Here is a 21,438-nt window from a genome sequence, read left to right on the forward strand (position 1 = left end):
TGAATTTCTCACTCTCATACGCGTTCTTTATGTTCTGTTTCCTGTTTCTATAGACTGTGACTTGAATGTCTGGCCCAGAATAACACCCACTCCTCCTGTCCTCATGTGCAGTAAATTGTTATGATCAAAAATGTAATATGCATTCAAAAAAAAAAAAGAAAAAAAAAAGGCTTGACGAAAACTCAAGACAGTTGCTTGGAATTTTGTGCCACGGTCCGTTTCATTGCTTCATGTAGTGGCTCAGGAGGCCGAGCAGGTCGTCCACTTATCTCTGGCTTGGTGATTTAATGCCTGGCTCCGATGGGCAGGCCGGCGTCACCATCCGAGTGTGAATTTGTGCGTGAATGAAAATTGTACTGGTGATGTATTTGCTTTGAGTCCTCCAGCAATCCTTGTCTGTATGTAGAAATTCTCTTGTTTTTTTTACTCTGCAGCTGATGACAATAATGAGTCATTTCTGATGGAGCCGGAGAACCACGTATGAGGAGGAATGGTGATCATGGTGAAACAAGTAATTATGATAATAATCCAGAAAATTTGTATAGTGCTTTTCTTCGTATCCAGATCTTCCAGACCAAAGACCCCAAAAAAAAAAAAACTAAGTATTTAATCAAAAATAAGAAGTAAGTAGGCTGAGAGGCCCTGTCATCCCAGGTCTGCTGCTTCTCCCTGGATATATTTGAGGAGGCTAGCATCACGGGACCGGAGGGATCAGAAGGCGACACGGGGGGGGGGGGGGGGGCAGCTTGTGAGTATTCTGTATTCTGAATTTGCTAGGTTGCCAGTGAAGGTCACTGGTGGAAAGGAGGCTGCAGAGTTTTGGATGTGCTGTAGTTTCTTCACTGCTCATGATCCTCGAAATTAAATGTGTGGCTTATTGCTGTGAATCTGCATGTGCCTCGATCACACAGTTCTAATTTAGTAAGATCAACTTATTTTTGTTTTTTGTTGATAGTAAACTTCAGGTGGAAGAGAATATTCCTCTTACCTGTTGTCAGTATGCCAGAGCAGGGATCCGAGTTATTAAGGACACTGCGACCACACCGCCTGCCATTCCTCTGTTCTGCTGTCAGCTCTGGCATCTTTTCCTCTCTCCTAGCGTGACAGCAGAGGAGACCCAGGGAGACACACATCAGAGAGAAAGACGGCAACTGTCAGACGGGTGTGAAAATACTGATATTGAGGATATAGCAGACAGAGGTTGTCACACAGGGATTGAAGAAGAGGATACGGAATGCAGTTGCGGAGGATAGAGAGAAGATCAGGACATGAGGAGTGATCCAGAGAGAGAGAGAAAAGTAAGGTGAGATGCATTAATAATTGATTTCAATCAGAAACTGAGATAGGTGAATGTCAGATGACAGTGAGAAAGAGAGAGAGAGAGAAACATCAATTGTGCAGACATATAAGCACTAGAGACAGACAGACAGTGTCTTGAATAGGGGTGAGAACACTTAAATAGGTGGATACGCTCCAGTGCTTATTAACGCACAAGCCTGCAGTGGAGAGGAACAAACCCATTCACTTTAACACTCCAACCTACTCACACACTTACACACTCCCTCACAGCTGTGGTAGGTGCAATAGCGTTTGCTGAATGTAAATGCAGAGTGTCAAGGGCAGGATGTCAAACAGGCCGTTGTGTGTGGATAACTGATTTGTGTGTCCCTTATTGTGTATCTGAATACCCGTGCACATTCATTTCCTCTCCTTAGTGTGTGCCCGGGTGTTCTTGTGTGTACGGCACCATGCTGAGGGAACGTATTGTTTGAAGGTTCTCATGCTGAGAACAGCCTGGAGGCCAAAGGCCACGGAAACAGCCATAAATCCAGCACAGAGGAGCAAAAGAGACGGGAATAAGCTGCTGTTGCCGACTCGATGGGTCACCGATTCCAACCCTCCTGACACTGAAAAATTCCTTTTTTTTCTCTCCAAAATCAAAGTTTGTCTCTAAGATGACTCATTTGTGGCTAAAAGCTTCTCATCATCTTCAGTATGCCAGCTCTCCTTATTTTCCTATCTCTTTCTCTTTTTTCATTTCTGTCATTAAGCTTTAATTCTGCTGAGGAAATGTAATTATAGAAATGTTTGTTTGTAAGCAGGATATCTCAAAAACTAATGGACCGATTCTGATGAAATGTGGTGGAAACATATAACGAGGAAAGTGACTTTTGTAAGCAATCTGGATCATTCTGTACATCCTGGAGACTTTCTAGGCCATTGACGGGACACATGTCCCAGCAGGATACTTTGGAATGTAACAGACAATTTTTTTTAATCAAATTCCTTGTAAAATGGTTTTAAAAAAAGAACAGTTTGGCTTCTGGAAATCATCTTGTTGAAATGTAATAACATATTTTGATGAAATGTGTTGTATTTTAATCACAAGCAGCTCCTGGAGATCTGGCTTGTGTTCTGGATTGATTATATGAACAGATTTTAATGATACAATGTTCATATTCTGTATCCAAATAGCCCCCTTGGTGGAGGCAGGAGCTCACTGAATGCTTTCTAGTTACATTTTGAATTCAGCTGTCTTCGTCAGTTCCTTCTTTATGACTCACTCGCTCTGTATTTCAGTGCCACCTTCATCATCTTTTCTCTTTCTACTCTTCTGCCTTCCATCCAGTCCTCTTTCAATAACTCACATTGGCTATAATCGCTCCATTATTTCCAATAATACCGGTGTGGCACCCAGAGGGTAGCGAAGGAGAGCTCTGCTTAGCCCTGACACACACACACACACACACACACACACACACACACACACACACACACACACACACGCACACACACACACACACACACAGAGCGACAGATAAACCTGCTGCAGGTTATGAAACCAAATTGGAATCTACGTAACTAAGCAGTGTTATTATTTTAAAAGTTGAAAGTGTTCAATATTGACCTGTGACGGATCTCATCTCATTAAATGTCCTTCACAGATTGTTTTTCTGAGCATCGTCAGCATGTAGTTTTCTTAACGAGTGATGCCAGCGACTCTGCCGAGGTCTTTGATGACACACACTGACTCACGCACAGCAGTTCGCCATGTTCTAAATTGGGGGCAGCAATTTTGATGTGTTTTATTTTTATTCTTTGTGATGCCTATACATTTCATGAAAAATGTTGGACAGAACACATTGAAGCAGTCTGCCTATTAGTGAGGAGGCTGTTTGAACTACTGGGAAGACCGCAGCTTGTTCAGTGCTCTGTGCTGCTGTTTACCTTGAAAACGAAGGCGTCTGAGGTAGAGAGCTGATTAGTTGAGTTTCGACCCGGTGCCAATTTCACCGCCCCACTGCCAGATCAATGTAGTAATATGGAATGATATAGTGACGCGCCATGTTGAATACTGTGCTACTGTACCGCGGGTGGTATTTTCCCTTAATCCATTATAAATAAAAGTGGGTTTTTTTTGTCATGGCCACTGTCAGTATAGAATTTTAGATACTGACTGAAATTGGACTTTATCTCTCGTGTTAATTTCCCTTGTGTGTACTCGTGTGTAACTCCTTTTCTTTGTCTGTTTCCCGACTGTTTTGAGTCTTTCGGCCGTGTCTCATCTGTAAATCAGCCCTCGTCAGTCACAGCTCTGCTCCCGGTGCTTCTCATTCTATCAGCTTCTATCAGCTGTGTTTCTGAAGCGACATTACTAGAATTTGTACTTCCGTAGTTTGTCACATCTGTCTTTGTCAGCCCGCCCGCTTGTTCACCTGTTCCGACTCTCAACATCGTGAACTGCCACAATTTATCTTATGTGTTATTTTGTGATTAATTCTGAGTCACGTAAAGCTTATTAGAATATCGTTTTCAGTGAACAAATAGGGATAGAAGAGACCCTTCCCTGTTATTGCTGCACTGTAAGTATGATATCCTGCTTTGGTACAGAAGGTAGACACAAGTTCTTTTGTGGTTGATAGATGGCTGATGCAGGATCATAACTCTGGTATAAATAGCAGGGCCACACAAGTTGTGAAAAACCTTTCTTTGGCCAATGAAGTGTTTTTTTTGTTGCTGTTTATATCTTCATTCATTTTTGGTTATTTATTATTCTTTAATATAAAAAAAACAGCATTATAAAAACTAATAGAATTGAAAGTCAGTCCGTCATCACTCAATCTACCAGGGGTGGGGGAAGAATGGATTAATGTAAGAATCGTGATTCATATCCTCTACGATCATGAATCGATTCATAAAAAAAATTGATTTTTATTAACGTTTCCTTCGTCTCTGCGTGCCCTCACAGGCTTCTGTACACAGCCGCTTTGCAGCCTTGCAGTGGCAAGCTGGTTGAGTAAAAATCTATAACCAAAGGTGCCTGTAAAGCATTGAAGAGAAAGATGCCAAAAGACACTGTAAAAGAAGAAGACGAAGCAGCAACAGCAGAAGATGAAGAAGAAGAAGAAGAACGCTAGTCAAGCTGTTGCTATCAAACTCTCGCTGTCGGCACGATGGAGGAACAACGATTTTAGCCCTGTCTTCACTAAAGGCAAATATTTGGGCTCATTTTGGATTTCATTTCTCCCTGGGAGAAAGCAGCTTGACATGAGTAATTCGATATTCAAGGTTAAGTAAATGAAAGTCAAGTACACCGCCACCACCCAGAGTTGAAAGGGGCGGCAGCCGAGCAACCACCAACTCCAGCCAACCAACGCACTCTGCACCACTTTGTCAGCAAATTCCCAGCCAACTCTGAATGGGCAGCAAAAAAAAAAAAAAAAAAAAATCTATTGCTTGTTTTATCTGGAAGGCCCTGCGCCCCTACAGCATAGTTGAAAATGAAGATTTGGGATTCCTGGTCGAGACAACCTCAGCTTTATGAAGAAACAAAGGCAAAAGTCTCGGAAGCCCTGACCAAAGCAACCAGGGTAGCTCTCACCTTTGATGAATGGACTTCAAGAGCAACCCAGTCCTACGTCACATTCACCGCTCATTACATCACGGATAGTCTTGTGTTCTACAGACAAGGGTGATGCACGGAAGCCACACGGCTGTGAACATGAATGAGATGTTTCACTCATTCATGAGCCTAATTATTAACACGCTATCCACTGTATCGATTTTTGAATTGAAAATCGTTTGAATCGAGAATCGACTTTGAATCGAATCGTGACACACTCAAATATTCTCATCCCTACAATCTAGGGATAAACACAAATTCATCCCTGTGGTGAACACCAGCTTAATTGCCGATGGGCATTTGTCAGGATCAACCAAGACTGACCTTTTTAACTGCAGTCTGCCTTACTCTAATAGTTTCTGGGTAATTATTGTGTTGAACTGAGTCCAAATAACACACAACACGGACAGAGTTGCAGTGCTACTGACGGGGCGGGGCTGCTCTGCTCCTCCACAGCCTCCATGGCGTACTGCAGTGACCTCTGTAGAGACAGCAGCTGATTGGACGTCTCTCGGAGCATGAACCTGGTGACAAACTGGCCCAATACGCTGGAACCCTGGTATTCCTGAGAGGGACATCAAGTGACAACAAGAAATGCATGAATAAAAAGATCCGAAGCAACGGCAGGCGCTTCTGACAGCTTACAATTAAATTGGGTAATTAATTCTCTTATCACATAAATTATTCAGTACCACATATTCAAATTCCAAGGTGGAAGGACTTTAATAGGAGACATAATTGTCACTCAAGTCCCTAAACACAAATCTGATTACACACTCTCAAAGGAGTCTTACTCACACAACGTGCTAATGAAGCGACAGCGTAGCAGCTCTTTGTCAAAACTTATAATGAGAACTAGACTAGACTAAAAATGCATCATGAGATTAGCGGTCCAGAGCACTGCGTGATGGACCACGAGCCGCTAAATAGCGATTGCACAATCCTCTGCGGACTTCCCGCTCTTTGACAGCTTTAAGCGAACAGAGCCAGAACAGAGCAGCAAGGTGATCTAATTAGGAGAGGATGCATAATCATGCAGCACACGTCTCCTCCCCGCTCCTCCTTTCATTCTCCACAAAGCATTACTGGTTCCTGTACTGTTACAATTACAACCCAAGCTCAAAGTGTCCGAAAGCAATTTGAAAATATTTTGTCATCCTGAAATATTTGGAGTGAATTCCCCGACAACTGGGGAGGAACATCTTTCAAAAATTGAGCTGTTCTGGTAAAACAAGAAAACATCTTTCACTACTCTCTCGATCGACTATAAGAGATGACCGTTTCTGAGGAATACATTGTCTTCCCAGTAGCCTGTTAGCATAGCTTAGCACCAAGAACGCAAACCAGCTAGCTTGGAAAACAAATGTCTTGTCGTACACTGACACGAAAGGAAATGTTCACGTTATCCAACAATTTCTTAAAAATACAAAAATAATGGAAATGATAGGTGTATTTTTACTCTGTATTTGTGAACTCATCAGTGTTGCTTCCCTCTAAGTAGGCCAGTGTTTTCTTTCATCAGCAGGAACCCCTCATTAGAGCACATTTATAGCACCAAAACCCTGAGTTTTGCTCTATGGGTTGGTGCAGTTCAGCCATTTTCAGGAACACAAACTACAGCAGTTATGGGGGTGGATGAGTGTAAAAGCAGATTTTTTTTTTTTTGTGGTGCAAGTAGGTTAACAATGGGTTTTTAACATAAGTTTTTTGTACAAGATTAAGACGTTAAGAGGGCGTATTGGCAAAAAACGAAACAAAATCTTACCTCTTTAGTTTTATACATGGCCTTTAATATAGCAACGTTCAGGTTCTCCAGAGATGAAAGGACGTTGACGTATTCACCCAAGTGTTGAGAAAAATAATCTAATGGGAAAAATGTGAGACAATCTGTCAGTGTCATTACAAGGTTAGAACAAAGTTTAACTGGCTGGTGTTGCCATGGCAGAGTCCAATTAACAGAGGCTGGAAAGAAAAATGCATCAAGGCATTAACTTTATTCTTATGACATAACAGTTGATGCTTACATGTGTCACTTCAGTCACCGATTATTAACGGCAGCTAATAACGCACTTGGATGCAGAGCGATATAAAGGTAAACTTCTACCTGATATGTAAGGAAGATAACGGTGTGCTCTTAAATAACACCAAAGAAACACAAACGTCTAACTTCTGATCTGATTTCATGATGTCATCCAACTGCATTTTACACCACCAGCATCATTTTGAAACACAAACAACAGGGCAGTGCAGGGAAGGATACACTGACAGGGAACTACATTAAAGACAAAAAGAATATTCTGTCACAGAAAAAAAAAAAAAAAAAAAAGGCCAACAACTCCTGACGTCAAATGGAAGAGATGCTGTTCCCATTCAATAAATAATGTACAAGTTTTATTCTGGTACGACTGGTATTTACAGGTCTCTGCCCCATTTCTTCTCTTTATCCAGGCCATCTGACACACACACACAACCATTTTAACATGATGAAAACTAGGCCAATAGATATGTGCCAGATGTTGTTTTTTTTCTGTATATGGACAGTTTGAAATCAGTGGAGCAGGATCTACCGATAAAATGCTGCTGCTGGTGAATTTTAAACGTCCTTTTTTAAGAGGATGTGCTGTGGGAATAAGGCTCCATGGGTGTACATCCATTTCTGAGGAGCACCTGTAGTCATGAAGTCACTCCCTGAAGCAGCTCTTTTTGGGATGGAGGATTTGGCATGAGTTATGGCGCTATCCATAATGTGGCACCGCACTAGGGGGAAGCGGTCCAGATCAGTTGATTTAAGACCAATTTAAGCTTCTACGTGAAACCATAACTTACAACATGGCCTGACGTGCATCGCTAAACCATGTCCCCCTCTCTGGTGATATGCTGCCCCTTTTTAATTTTGAATGTAAAATGTGAAACACTGGCTTGTTGAGCTAAAAATAGTACATTTAAAGACAACAGTTTTTACAGGCACATAAAATTTCCCACCAACCTGATAGCTTATCAGTGTCCAGGTTGCTGCAGGGAAGAACAGACGAAGAGAAAGAAGGAAAACTTTTGAGGAAGATAATGAATATAAAACATGTCCAGCTTTTTAGAATGTGTCTCTTGACTGTGTTCAATTATAGCCTTAGCTCAACGACAACCAACCAGTGTTACTGTAAGACAATGCTAACATCACCTCATATTCTGCAATTGCAATGAAGCGAACACATTCAAATCAGTGGCTTTAGCAGTTAGGAAAGAGACTATAAGTCTGAAGGCAGAGCAGTATTACAGTTTGACAGGAATTGCTTTTTGAAAAAGGTCTTTTTCACTGTCAGCTGCAGGCCACAAGCAGCCCTTCTTGATAGTTTGTGTTCTTAGGAAGCTCACAGTGTCTACTAACCAAACAATTACACGTCTTTTCTGAGTTGCAGTTGTACATTTTCACTGAGATCTTGATAATCTGTCCCACACATCTTTGTTACATGCAAACACCAAAAATGACCCAAAAAAAGGGATAATCTCATCCCTTTTTTTTTTTTGCATTCAAAAGTCAGTCTGCTGATCTGAAGAAAGTACAACCTGATAATTCACATCAAAATCTGTGGAGGAACAGGATGGACATAAAAGAGGGGCAAGCGCTACACTGGAGCTAAACTTGCGTTCAGAGATTGAGACCTGGTTAGTACAGCAGCGGCAGCGGCAGCGGCAGCGGCAGCAGCAGCGGCAGCAGCAGCAGAAGCCACCCAGAGAGAGAACTGAGACGTCAGAGTGTGGTTCATGCCAGCTGCCTCAAAGCTTGGAGCTCAGTTAGAGAAGTCTGAGAGCTGGTGCATCACATCAGTGACAGTTCTGGATAAACAGCTTGTCCAAATTTGATTTACTGCACAGTGATGGAGGAACTGGCACCACTTCAGGCACTCTCTAAACGGTTAGGTAGAAAACCTTCCTCATGGGCTATGATACCATCGACCAAGAAGTAAATTCATGATTGACCACAGTTAGTCTGGGAAATAAAAAAAAAAAAAAGAAATATAAATTTCTTCAAACACCATAAAGACAAGGGTGTGTTCTGTTCAGACAAGCAGCTACCCCGAGTCTGAGTTCCTTGACCGCAATTTCAGCTTCGTGGGTTTTAAGTGGCTGATCTAGTAACGGTATTTTATTTCCAGAGAAAAGGGGTAAACATAAATTAGCCAGCAAGAGTTCAGCTGCCTGGCTATTTCTAGATGAATACCTTCCTCCAGCTGTGATGCATTTATCCAGAAACGGATGAATTGACAGGAACACATTTATGGTGGCTTTTAAAAAGTGTTTCATGGTTGTCATTTCATAAAGCGGAGCTGTCTATGCAATATAAGGGGACAATTACTTGTGAAACTTTTGCTGCATGACAAGAGGAAAAGCTGCGTTTGAAGCTGCCCCATCTTTTGATTTAGATGGACATTAAGATTCTGTTTTGAATGAAAGTAACATTGGTGACTCAAGGTTTCTGCCCTTTTTTGCCTGCAAACATTTTTCCTGACTTGAATTGAGGCTCTAAGGACAAAGGGGGTCATGAGCAGAACGTTAAGTCCCCAGAGGTAAAATGTAATTTCAGTTTGCCTGAACGTGAGCAAGAAGCTCTGAGTGCATGCAACAGAGAAATGTCTAACATTGTTCATTTGCATATTTTGAAACAGAACAAAGCTGCTTTCCCTTTTGGCTTCAAACACTTGCTGCAGGGCTCATTCTTACTGAGGACGTCCCTCCAGCTGTGAGGCTTTTACTGCTTTAAAGGATACACTCTTCCAGTTGAACAACCAGGACACAAAATCCATCCATCCATCCATCCATCCATCCATCCATTGCCTATCGCTTATCCTGTTAAGGGTCGCGGGGGGGCTGGAGTCTATCCCAGCAGCCTTCGGGCCAACACATATAGACAGACAACCATTCACACTCACAGCCACACCTACAGTTAATTTAGAGTGTCAATCAGCCTCGTCCCCTCTTGATGTCTTTGGACTGTGGGAGGAAGCTGGAGTACCAGAGAGAACCCACGCAGGAACAGGGAGAACATGGAGACTCCACACAGGAAGCTCCAGTGCTCGAGCCAGGGCTCGGACCCAAAACTTTCTTGCTGTGAGGCGACAGTGCTGACCACTGCACCACCGTGCCACCTCAGGTCACAAAGTGTTAATCTTAATTGTTGAATGCAAAGTTTTTACTACGACTATGAAAAACTACAAATGTTTGACTGCATAAAAAAACCTCACTTGTTCTGTCGACCATCTATGGCGTAGAAAAGCTCTTGTAATTCCTCAGTCGTCAGGATGCCATCCGCAAAGTAAGTGTTGAACTCTTCGAATGACAGCTTGCCATCATCTGAAACACAAAGCAAATGCAGGACTACATTATAGAAGACAGAGAATAATTACAGCTTAGTGTGTCAACTCTTACGAAATCAAAAAGTCTTGATAGTTCGAAAAACAAATCTTTTGTTTTTCTTCATTCGAATATTTGGCGTTAAGCTTGGTAACAACATCAAAACAACAAATTAAAACCAAAAAAAGAAATATTTGATGTGGAAATCTCAAACAGGATACGCAGTTTTTATCCAAATATGAAGTTGGTGATAGCTGAGCTAATAGAGCAGTCACAAGAACTGATACTTTGGTATGAATTCCATAGCAAAATTCTTTAAAACGTAGTGGTCTGTGTTTTTCTTTCTGTTGTTACTTATTTTGAAATGTATTAATTTGATAGATGTACTATTTTTGAATTGAGTCATGGAATTCTGCTACTTTTTGTAACAACAACCAAGTCTCTGGTATCATGGACATGCCTATAATCTACAGTATGGCTAACAAACTGGAGAAAATGGCTACATTTCTTTTTCCCCTGGGCAAGGATCAAAACACCCCGCACTCTAATTGTGCCCCTGGAATTTTGTCATAAGACCAGAAAGAAAGGACACATAACTTTTTCCCATTAATTATCTTAAGGTTATACCAGGCCACTAACAAGTTTAACTTAGAAATGAATTAACTTTCCTTTTACACTTAATGAATCCTCTCTCAGGAAGCCACGGAATAGAAGCACTGACAGTGTGTTCAGTCACAAAGTAATGAGAGAATCATTGGTAGGAGTCCAGAGGGGTTCTTTAATCAAGAACTGCTGTCCAGCTAAATACAATTGAATAGGTTGCTGATGAAATTCTATAAAGATAAATGTGGAGGAAGGTGTGTTGTCTGCAATACTCTAGGAGGTCCTGGAAATTGTGTTGCAGCAGCTCTCAGCTTGTAGCCACAACATAGCAATCATTCTTCATCAGAAATACTCGTCATCAAAGCTGCAAGAGGAGAACATACACACACTGTTTTGATTGAAAAATGGGAAACTAGCATGAGGACGTATCCTGCCAGAGCAAAATCTGATCCTGGTTAATCTTGATAATACAAAAAGCAGTAACTCAAACAAGATGAAAATGTGATTTGCGTGCTGAGCCCTTTAAGACCTTGTGTGTGTGTCTCGCTGCAGTGACGTCAAGTTGGGTTCGTGTCTTGTCCCCATGTTGTGTCTTGGCATTTCCTGTTTTATTTTGAAATGTAATTCTCCTCTCGTTTCAGGTCACTTGGTCTTCCTCACGTGTCTTGGTCTGATTGCTAAGTGTTTCCACCTGTTCCCCATTATAAATTGTCAGCGTCTGCCCTTGTCTTGTGCCAGTATGTTTTGTCCCCATGTGTTCACCCCAGCCTTTACCACAGCCTTGATTGGTTTCCTTCCTTCCAATGAGTTTTTTTTGTTGTAAGTTTTTTCTGTCTCAGACCAGTCTTTAGTTAATGTTTTCATAGCTTCTTGGATTTGAAATCCAGCAGCCTGTTGAAGGTCCAGGTCAAGATGTTGAGTTGATTTACCAGCTCAATGTCATAGTGAGGAGGTGTGAGACACTCCCAACCATGGTCCAGAGCTTGTGGACGCATGATGTAGAGCTGTCAGGAGCAGGACTCAGGACTCATTAGGGATGACAACCAGGGTGCAGCAGAATCAGCAACAGGGAAGGGAGGCATCAGGCTCATGGGTGCAGGATGTGTCACAATACCCTGGACGGAGAATGATGGTATCCCTGACCTTCCTCGGTCTTGCATTAATTCTTTCAAGCCAAACTGACATGGCTGACACCTGAATGAGGAGGTGAGTGGTGCCAAGGTCTGAGGGTACTTTGGTTAGTTGACACCTGATAACTAATTGGCTAACTTGGTTCAGAATGAAAAACAAGCCATGATAGCTGAATTTCCAGCTGCCCTGGCAGGGAAATGTCTAACTTAGGAACTTACACTTAAAATAAGAAACCAATAACTAAAATATTTGCCTTGTTATGAGAAAAGACCACAAGAATCTAAAATTTGGCCAAAACTTGATTGAAACTTGTATGAACTCATGCTTCCACTGCAGTACCAGTGTTAACATTGCAACCATGTAACATGATGGTTTTCCTCTGTTGTTATGTTTTGTTAGGTGGTGAGTTGTGAAATTAAATACTAATCATAAGATTTACAGGAGATCCACAAAAAATATTTGGAAAATGAAACTAGAGCATAAAAAAAAAACTACAGACTGTCATCAATCTGGAATTTCCTGCTCAGACAAGTTAACTGTGAGTACAGCTTGTTGTGACAGACACTCAACAGAAAACTCTAGTTAGAAATAGATGGTCTGACATGTGTGAAGAAGAGTTCCTTCCCGAGCCAACTATCAATCCGTCCTCACGCACATCACCCATATCGATCAGCAGTCAGCCTGGCAGAAAAAAAACAACTGCTGCACGCAAGAAAAACCTCATAAAGAAGTCTGAAACCAACAGATAGATTGATGTCTGCGGAGAACATTTCAGAGCCATGACAGTCTCTCAGGCAAAGTATATTGGAGGAAGTTGGCCAGTCCGTGTCTGACTGAAAGATCAGAGCCGTAAAGCAGAGCCAAAATGGGCATTTTCATGTATTTGTCTAATCAGACAAAAAGCCTGGTATTGACATCGAGGGTCAGAGAGCTACTGAGACAAACAAAAGAAAACGAGCCGTGTCAATACAGCACCCATAAGGGAACATTCATTACTAATTTTTATTTGGCTTTAGTTTGAAAACTTCTAAGGACAGGTAGACTTGGCTTCCTCTCACACTGAGTATAATCTGCCCAGATAACCCTGTCACAGAGTTCCAGTTGGCTTATTCAGCTCGACTGAAAACTCAGGGACGAGCTTGACCACCATCTGCTCAGCTCTTTGACGATGCTCGTCATTAACTCGGTCCAGGATGTGCAAACCAATTTACTTCTTCTTTCAGGCAGTCTTCATCTCTCTGTGATTCCTCCTCCACCTAAAGAGCAGAAACAAAATAAGACTTTCAGCACCTTTTCCTATATAAAGAAAATAGATTTGGCCCTGGATAAAATAAAATTTTATCATCACAGACGCATAAAATGGAGACATCTTGTTGTGCTCACCTCAGGCCAGTTCTGGGTGCGACAATCAATGCATGACCTTGGTTCTGCTTGCAGGTTTTAATCAGCATCGAAGAGTCAATAAATGACGCAGAGATAAGATCTAGTGGTGCTTGTCTGTGTACCGGCTGCCGCATCCACTAGTTAGACCATCACCACCACCGTGAGGCTTCCTCCACACTCTCCATGCCAGAAGAGCACACACACCACAGGCTGCTCACCAGGTCTGTGCTGGCTTGCCTGGAGGAGAGCTGCTGCATAAGCAGACGCCTTCGCAGGACGATAAGTCAACGGTGATGGCGGGGACAGCTGAGCTGACTGTGTGGACACCATGCCGGCAACAGAGTGAGAACTTTTCAAATGCAAGTTTCCAGAAGTTTGAGAGAATCTTGCTGATAGAGGGCCTGAGTCACATGGCTTTGCTTCTCTTTGCAGGTCCCTGTCCTGCCTGAGGGGAGCTTGATGAAGGATCTGGTGGCGCTTCAGTTGTGAGTTTCCACTTCCACAGCCCAGAAAAGAGCTCCTTCGCGTCATTCGGCTGCAGAGACTTCTATAACCTGCTATTATCAAAAAGCCCTCTCCTCTCTTCCTCTCCTCCATTCAAAGAACATAGCAGTGTGAACAGAGTTTGAAATATTGTAATGTTTCAGGTGCCAAACTGGAAAGACAGCTTTGCTCAGAAGCGACACTCGTTGATGAACTAATGATCGCTGCTGGCAGAATCCATTATCCATCTTGACATTTCTAGGTGACATGTCTTTTAGAGGATGGCTGAAGCATTACACAAGTCAGGGCCTTCCTTTATTGTCGACATACAGAGAAAATATTAATCGTCTCAGACAGAGAAAAGATTTTTCGTCCCATCTGATGTTTCTCTGCATCTTAGAAGCAGCTTGTGTTAGCTTCGTCTCTTCAGGAGCTGATGCTACATTGAGTTTTATTTCCCATTTGTGAGTTTCTCCATTCTCCTTTCAGTGATTATCCTGGCCAAGACACCAGCAGACAGAGCTGGAGTTGATCCCATGCGCCTCACACGGCCGCCAATTGTTCTGTTGAGGATGGGTTAAATGCAAAGGAAAAATTTGTCCACAAAATGACATGTTTGTGCCCAAGACTAAATGCAAATGCAGTCTGTAGGAGCAGTTAAAATGCTGAGAAAACAACAGAGGAATAAATAAAGTCAGTTGGCTGCAGCTGTCAGGGAGCAACATTCATATGTCAGGTTTCGTGAACACACCAATTCATAATTCTTAAAGTCTAGAATAACTGAATTCTATGTCAGTGTAGAATTTCAAACAGCACAATTCATGTAAAAAGCAAATTTACATACAGAAATATTTAAAATTGTGTAAAAACAACCGTAATCCAATACGGCTGCCACAGGAACTCTGATCTACAACAACAGGGATTCATCTTAACTCAAGGGATTTTGGTGAAACAGGTCTTGAGTTTCAGTACAGACTGAACCAACCTGGGTTGAAACTTAGAGACCGGGCACTAAGATGGCATCAGCCTGCCTTTGACTGTTGGCAAATTTGCAAGTAGCCGACAGATGAGCTTCGTTCAACAGCCAAAAATATGAAAAAAAGACCCAAACACTTTTACAAGCCGTCTTTAGTCACAGTCTAAAGATTCTTGCCACCTTAGCAGATATTTAATTCCAACTTGTTTAGACACATGAATGTGGCCAAAAATGTCTTTTTAAATGTCAAATTGAATGCAATGATGTTTGCATCAGATATGCAGTAGATATTAAGAACCCCCCCCCCACAAAAAGTATATTTTCCTTCTCCATCCTCTGAATGGCAAACAACAATCCTGCCTTTAATTTCATTCAGGCCTTCAACTGATGATGCCAGATGGCACCAAAAGATGGCATGTAAACATCAATTTAAAATCCTCAGTCAGGAGGAGGATTAGGTGTGAGCTGAGGAATCATCATTGTGGCTCCTCTCCTAATGTCAGTGCATCCTCAAATTTATCACGGGTCTCCTTCATTTGCTAGAAGCATATGAGGACGAGACAGTAGGATGGAGAAACTCACACCTATTTGTGAAATTGGACATCCTCTTTCAGTCAGGTGTGATTCTGAAGTGATGTTCATTAATTTTTCACAGTTGTGTTGTATATGGGCCTGCACATATATATATGCATATATATATATGCATATATATATATATATATGCATATATATATATATATATATATATATATATATAAATAAATAATGTCTTTGTTTTCTCTTCTTCGCTATTTTTCGCTAAGGTTTCATTTATGTCTATTCTATGGTAACAGTGCTGTGAATGAATGTTGAGGAGAGTAAAATTTCCCTGGCGGAACGTCCAAAAGGGATTAATAAAGTAGTCTGTCTATCTGTCTGTCTGTCTATATTGGTGGTGCTATTCTTTAGACCAGCTCACTTCTAACCCAGTGTTGGTTGGGGGGGGGGATTCTACAGTAGATTTGATGCATTGACATTTCTACAACCTACAATTTCATCTGGCAGACGCTTTTGTCCAAAGCAATGTACAACACAAGCAAGAATTTAGACTGGAGGGACAGGCTTAGTAAGTACAACAAAGCGCTTCGTTTGATTGGCCACAGGTGCTGCCATCTAGTGGCAGAAGTGCTTTTTATTTTTTTATCGAATATAACCACAACTGACCACAACCATTGACATTTGACAGTTCATGATGAAATTTGATGTATTTGACAAGCAACATACCCTAATGCACCACCACAACATTTTTTTTTGGGGGGGGGGGGGGTTGCAACATATATAAAGCATGAAGTCTATATTGAAAGATTGATGACTTTCTTTGACTACAGCGACACGTCTTACAGCTCAGAGCAACACCACAACAAATTCGCAACCCAAATGCCAGCTGATGCCTTTGAATTAATAAATCTTTCATGCACGGCCCAATGACATATTGGGAACACACATGGGTTCTCTGAGCAGATCACCCATTACAAAAAGGCTCACACACACACAAACACGTGTGCACGCAGCATTTATTAAGCTCTAATGCTCTTATGTTTGTGAATATTTAAAGACAGCTTTCATCTTGCATGATAATATTAATCAAACTTTTTTGTCTTTTTCTTTTAAGAAACAAGAACTCTTTGAACAAAACCTACCAGCAGTTTCTTATCATTCCATTACTGTTTATAGACTATTTCTGGCCACCCCCTCCCCCTCTTGTAATTTCAGAAAAAAAAAAAGTCCTACATTACACCTTGTCAAATGATCATTGTTTATTCATAAACCATAATCATGCGAAAAGCTGACGTGGCAGAAAATATTCACAGACACCAGCTAAGTGTCTGACTTCCTCCTCTAAACTGCTAAGGAAATGCACTTGGAGCAATGGAAGAAAACAGCAATAATCACACTGGATGTTGAATCAAAATGAAAAAAATGAAAAGTGCTCTTTAAAACAAACCCAACAGGCACCAGCACCATTAGATGAAATGCTTAATTTGTTGTCCCCCCCCCGAATGGTAGCTGATGCTCATTAACCGACTTGATCAAATGTGTATATGTGGATTGGATGTGTGTGAGACCCATTAAAACATACCAGTAGAAAGGGTTGTTTTCAGCATCGAGGGTTGAGAAGCACAAACAAAAACAGAACAGGAGGATTCACATATTGTCACAGCCCTGCAGAGCTGCTGTGACCAGAGAAGTGAATAAATGAGACTAGCATTAGCCTGCAGCACTGTGAGCCCAATAGGAAAGATGGAATTAACTAGAACAACATAACCAGCAGAGAAGTCCTGTCAGACAGTAAAAATGAAAATGCAATGAATTGTGCGGGACACATAACTATAATGCAATAACTTCACAAAATCTTTTTTGTTTTATGTGTATGTTGCAACGAAACCCTCCTCTTCTTCCTTTCATCTAACTGATGATGAAACAAACCACACAGAAGCTTGCGGTCGCATTTTTCAGACCTCGATAAAATAGACATTCCTCAGTCCCCAGCTTGACTACTGCTTTCAAAGAGTGGAAATGGACAATTCAGCACCACAATCCCACAACAATTTGAGGGAAAGTGCCTGGTTAGAATGGTAATATCCATACAAAGTAATGGTCGTTTTTGTGAACGATATTGCAGTGGCCTGTTGTGTTGCCCCACCAAAAATGGCGAGGTTCTGGTTCCCTGTATTGCCTTCCAGATTTGTTAGGCAACTGTACATAAAGCCGTATGAGGGCATGTGTTATGGGCACTAGTGCCCCCTCTGTTCGGGTGCCTGCCCGGGGAAAAGGGGCACTGAGGGGAATCCTAATGAACCTCCTCACCATGAGGTTAAAGATGAAGCAGAGAACTCCACGCGTGAGGAAAAATGTGATAGTCTGATTGGCAGAGGGGGAAAAAAAAGGATGACGTGACATTTTATCGGTTTAAATTAAGTCACACTGACTCTCATCCAGAACTGGATGGAAGAAAAAAAAAAATTGCTTCAAAAATCGGGGTGATAAGCTATCTCCACGCTAAAATTAGCATGTTTCTTCAACACAGCAGACAGCTCGTATTTGGTCTCTTCTCCAACGGTAAAGCCAGATAAGGCTAGTGAGTATAGGATCAAAGTAAACAAGCATCATGAGCGAGTGAGGAAGTCCTGTAAAGTAGGGCACAAAGTAGGCCGCAGTCTTATCTCTCCAAAGGTTAGTCCCATCGCAGCCTATCCTAAGTGGTTTATAAATTCCCACGAATGCATCTCAGCTGTAAAAGCAGTACGTATTAGTAAGAGACTTGGCTCTGGATTCCTTAGAACTGCTAAAACCACTGTAAATAACCATCACAGATCCTGATTCTCTCGGAATATTCTCACAAGGCCATCTGACAGGGCAATATAAACTGCCTTTAACCTCCTGATCCTAATTTAAACCTCTGTGCTGTTTTAGTCTACACAGCACACTGCTTCTGGATTCCTCACCTCATTAATGGTCTGAAGCTGACGTGTCTTCCTCCACTTTGGAACAGGTGCTACGCACAAGGTTCATTAAAATCTCAGGACTAACAGGAGAAGAGGCCCCTTTCAACTATCACACGCTGCAAACTCTTCTGTTCAATGTCAATATCAGGACTTAAATGTCAAATTTTGACTCAAAGTACAAATGCTTTTGTGTAAAAATGTTAAAGGGTTCTGATCTGTGAGCACTTGCCAATGAGGATGTGTCTCAATTAAGGTTCTGCAACGCAGCTAATTATCCTTCAGCCATCATGCACAGAAGTAGTAGTCTTCTAATCAGGATATGACTTCAGTCCTTTTAGTGGCTAAGCTCAGGAGCATGCAGAATTGGTTTCTGGTTTATCAGAATTTTAATCCACTTGGTTTGCTAACATTTGGAGAGCATGAGAGAGCCGCAATTATTTATCTGTATTCCAGTTAGCAGAGGGCTAACCTGACGTAGCCAGGCTCGCATTAGTCTCTGGTACCCACAGAGCTCGTGCAAGGCCTTGAATGTTCATGATGTTCAGCTTTAAATATCTGAACCGAACTGTCAACAATACCATCTACATGGCGACTGAAAAAAAAAAAGAAAGAAAGTTGAAAACGCAAATGACAAACAAGCAACTGTATTTTTTTTTTGAGTCTACTGTTAAAGGCCTCGTCTTTATTGTGATGGTACAGCATAATTAATTCCAGTGCTTTTTATGACTGCGGGGTTATGAACCGTGAACGTAGTACAACACATCTTCACCTTCCTTCCTCCTCCTCTCCTCTGTGCTCTCTGCCACAGCGATGACAGCCATCTCAGCTGAGCTCATTATAAAAAGGATCTCATGGTATAATTGGCTCAGAACCACAGAACAATTCATAACATTCAAGACTTGTCATACCGAACGTTTAGTAATAGTGGTTAATAGCAACAGCAGTTACTGCTGCTTGGAGGCTTGCTGATTTGATCCCGTGTGAATACAACATTATGCTGTTGATGTCAACTCTTTACTTTAGCACTTTATTTAATTCTGTTGTTAGGCAAAAAGTAAGTAGGGCAAAACATCTGCTGGCATATAAAAGCAACAAGGTTGATATTTTGAGATTTTGCATAATGGAAGATTCGAGCTTGTTTGAATTTATTTGACAATTTTTTGGTATAATGAAGAAAACATCCGAGTGACTGAACTGAGGTTTTTAGCGCAGCAGGAACTTCAGGCACGAAGGCAGTAGGGACAGTGACTCAAGTGACGTCTCCAGAAGTAAATAAGGTTCAGGAATTGTGGTCCCCAGCAGACATCTCGTGACCGTCATGTTTGTGCATCAGAGTGACACAGAGATACGGAAAAAATCATATGGTCAGATGAGTCATCACCTTCACCATATTCCTGACAAGTGGGTCAACAAGTGTATGTGGGACGTCCAACAAGAGAACAGGCATGAAAGCTCGCCCTCTGCAGTGAGGAAATCCTGTTTTGCTGAGAGTGGAATTCTGCTGGCTCGTTCCACTTGTCCCCTTAGAGAGGAAGCTCACTGCAAATCAAGACAAAGTTGTTCCGAATGATCCTCCTGTGGTTTTCTGTCCTGATCGGAGTGGCGATGCTTTCCTCCACAAAGGGGATGAGAGGTCACAGAGTGGTTTTGATGAGTATGACAACGATGGGACTCGTGCCCTGACCTTCGCAGTCGCACCAGATCTCAACCCAACTCAACATCTAGGGAGAGTTTGGACCAACAGTTCCCTCGATCAAGACATCAAATAAGAACATTTATTTTGGAAAAATGATGTTCCATCTTTCCAGCAGAGAGAATCCATGCCAAGGTGTATTGAAGCTATTCTGGCAGTTAATGGTAACCCAAGAGACACTTTGGTTTTTAAAACGTTTTTTCCTGTTTTTTTTTTGTCACCTGTGTGTGTATGGGCACTGGTGGGCATTTTTCCATCGTATGTGGATTGAGTTCCAGCAGCAGACACACAGAATTTAATAATACATTTCTGACAGTGACTGGCAGGATGTCTATGAGGTTCTTTTTTGTTTTTTGTTTAGGTCTGCAAAACACAAGGTGACTGACAGTAGATATGTCTTCTAATACAGCGTGTTTTGGATTGAACACCCAGTATTTTACCCAATTTCTTTTTGTCAACTTATTGTGTGGAACAGCAAAAATTCACACCATCCACTTGTGTGTCCTCACGCTTACCTGCATGGAGATACTACAAATGCAGCAGCAGTATTTTCAGTATAGAATATTGTGACACATTTCAAACCAAACACAAAGAAAAGGCTTTGAAATATTGAAACTCCAACCCTTTGTGATGCTGAATTGCAATCTTACAAAGTATTTTTCAGCTCTGAAATGTGGCATGAATCCAGACAAATGTGTGAGATGCATTGCTCTTTTAGTTCAGCAAGCTGTGTATGCGTGTGTGAGTAGCGTACGCATACCGAGAATATTTTAGGCTGCTAATAAAGCCTTTTTTTTCAGTGATCCCCTGCATAAAGAAAATGTCGATCAGCCTGTATTAACACAACTTAATTTGTAAACAGAACCCAGTCATTTATGCCAATACTGATAACGAGCCGCATCACTCTGAGTGACACATTCTTCTACGGTCACGGCTGCAATCCAACACCGTAGCATCCTTTTAATTGGGCTAAGAATCTAAGAGAGTGAAGAGGAGCCTTTAATGCAAGTCACTTATTTTTCCACCAAGATAGTCTGAGGCATAACAACAAGTGAAAGGTCGAGAGAAAACATTGTGACAAATTATTAACCACTGAACATGTATAGTTGACTCACCGTTTTTGTCTGCTCGGCGAAAAATCTAAAACAAAAGAAAGGAAATGGTTATTACTCTTAGTCAAGCATCACTAAAGGGATCGTATTTGTTTAAAAAAAACAAAAAAAAACCATGGCACGTCTCAATCCGTAAGACGTGTGAGTAGAGGCGGCACATGATCCAGGACATTTCAGTGGCTGCTATAAAGTGTATGAGTCATTTGTTTGAAAGGCAATTAGAATTATGTGTCAGCACTAAAAACGGCATAAGAACTACTTCTTATTAAAACAATTTCATGTGCAGCATGACGCCGCTTTCGCACCGCGAACAGCAAGATGTT

General features: G+C 41.6%; 1 protein-coding gene across 2 annotated transcripts in view; it reads right to left on the reverse strand.

Moving 5' to 3' along the window:
* Nucleotides 1-21,438, reverse strand: part of necab3 (N-terminal EF-hand calcium binding protein 3) — a 37,132-nt gene that overhangs the window by 11,093 nt on the left and 4,601 nt on the right. For both annotated transcript variants that reach the window (XM_086199880.1, XM_086199879.1), the window contains exons 2-7: nt 21,119-21,143; nt 10,141-10,249; nt 7,890-7,915; nt 6,669-6,766; nt 5,332-5,468; nt 989-1,095 (exon numbers count right to left, since the gene is read on the reverse strand). In XM_086199880.1, coding sequence (XP_086056006.1) covers nt 989-1,095; nt 5,332-5,468; nt 6,669-6,766; nt 7,890-7,915; nt 10,141-10,249; nt 21,119-21,143 — 502 coding nt within the window. The remainder of the gene's footprint in view (nt 1-988; nt 1,096-5,331; nt 5,469-6,668; nt 6,767-7,889; nt 7,916-10,140; nt 10,250-21,118; nt 21,144-21,438) is intronic.

The sequence above is a fragment of the Aulostomus chinensis genome, chromosome 3, assembly GCF_037954235.1.
Source record: "Aulostomus chinensis isolate RoL2024-O1b breed Wild chromosome 3, RoL_Achi_v1.0, whole genome shotgun sequence".
Lineage (NCBI taxonomy): Eukaryota > Metazoa > Chordata > Actinopteri > Syngnathiformes > Aulostomidae > Aulostomus > Aulostomus chinensis.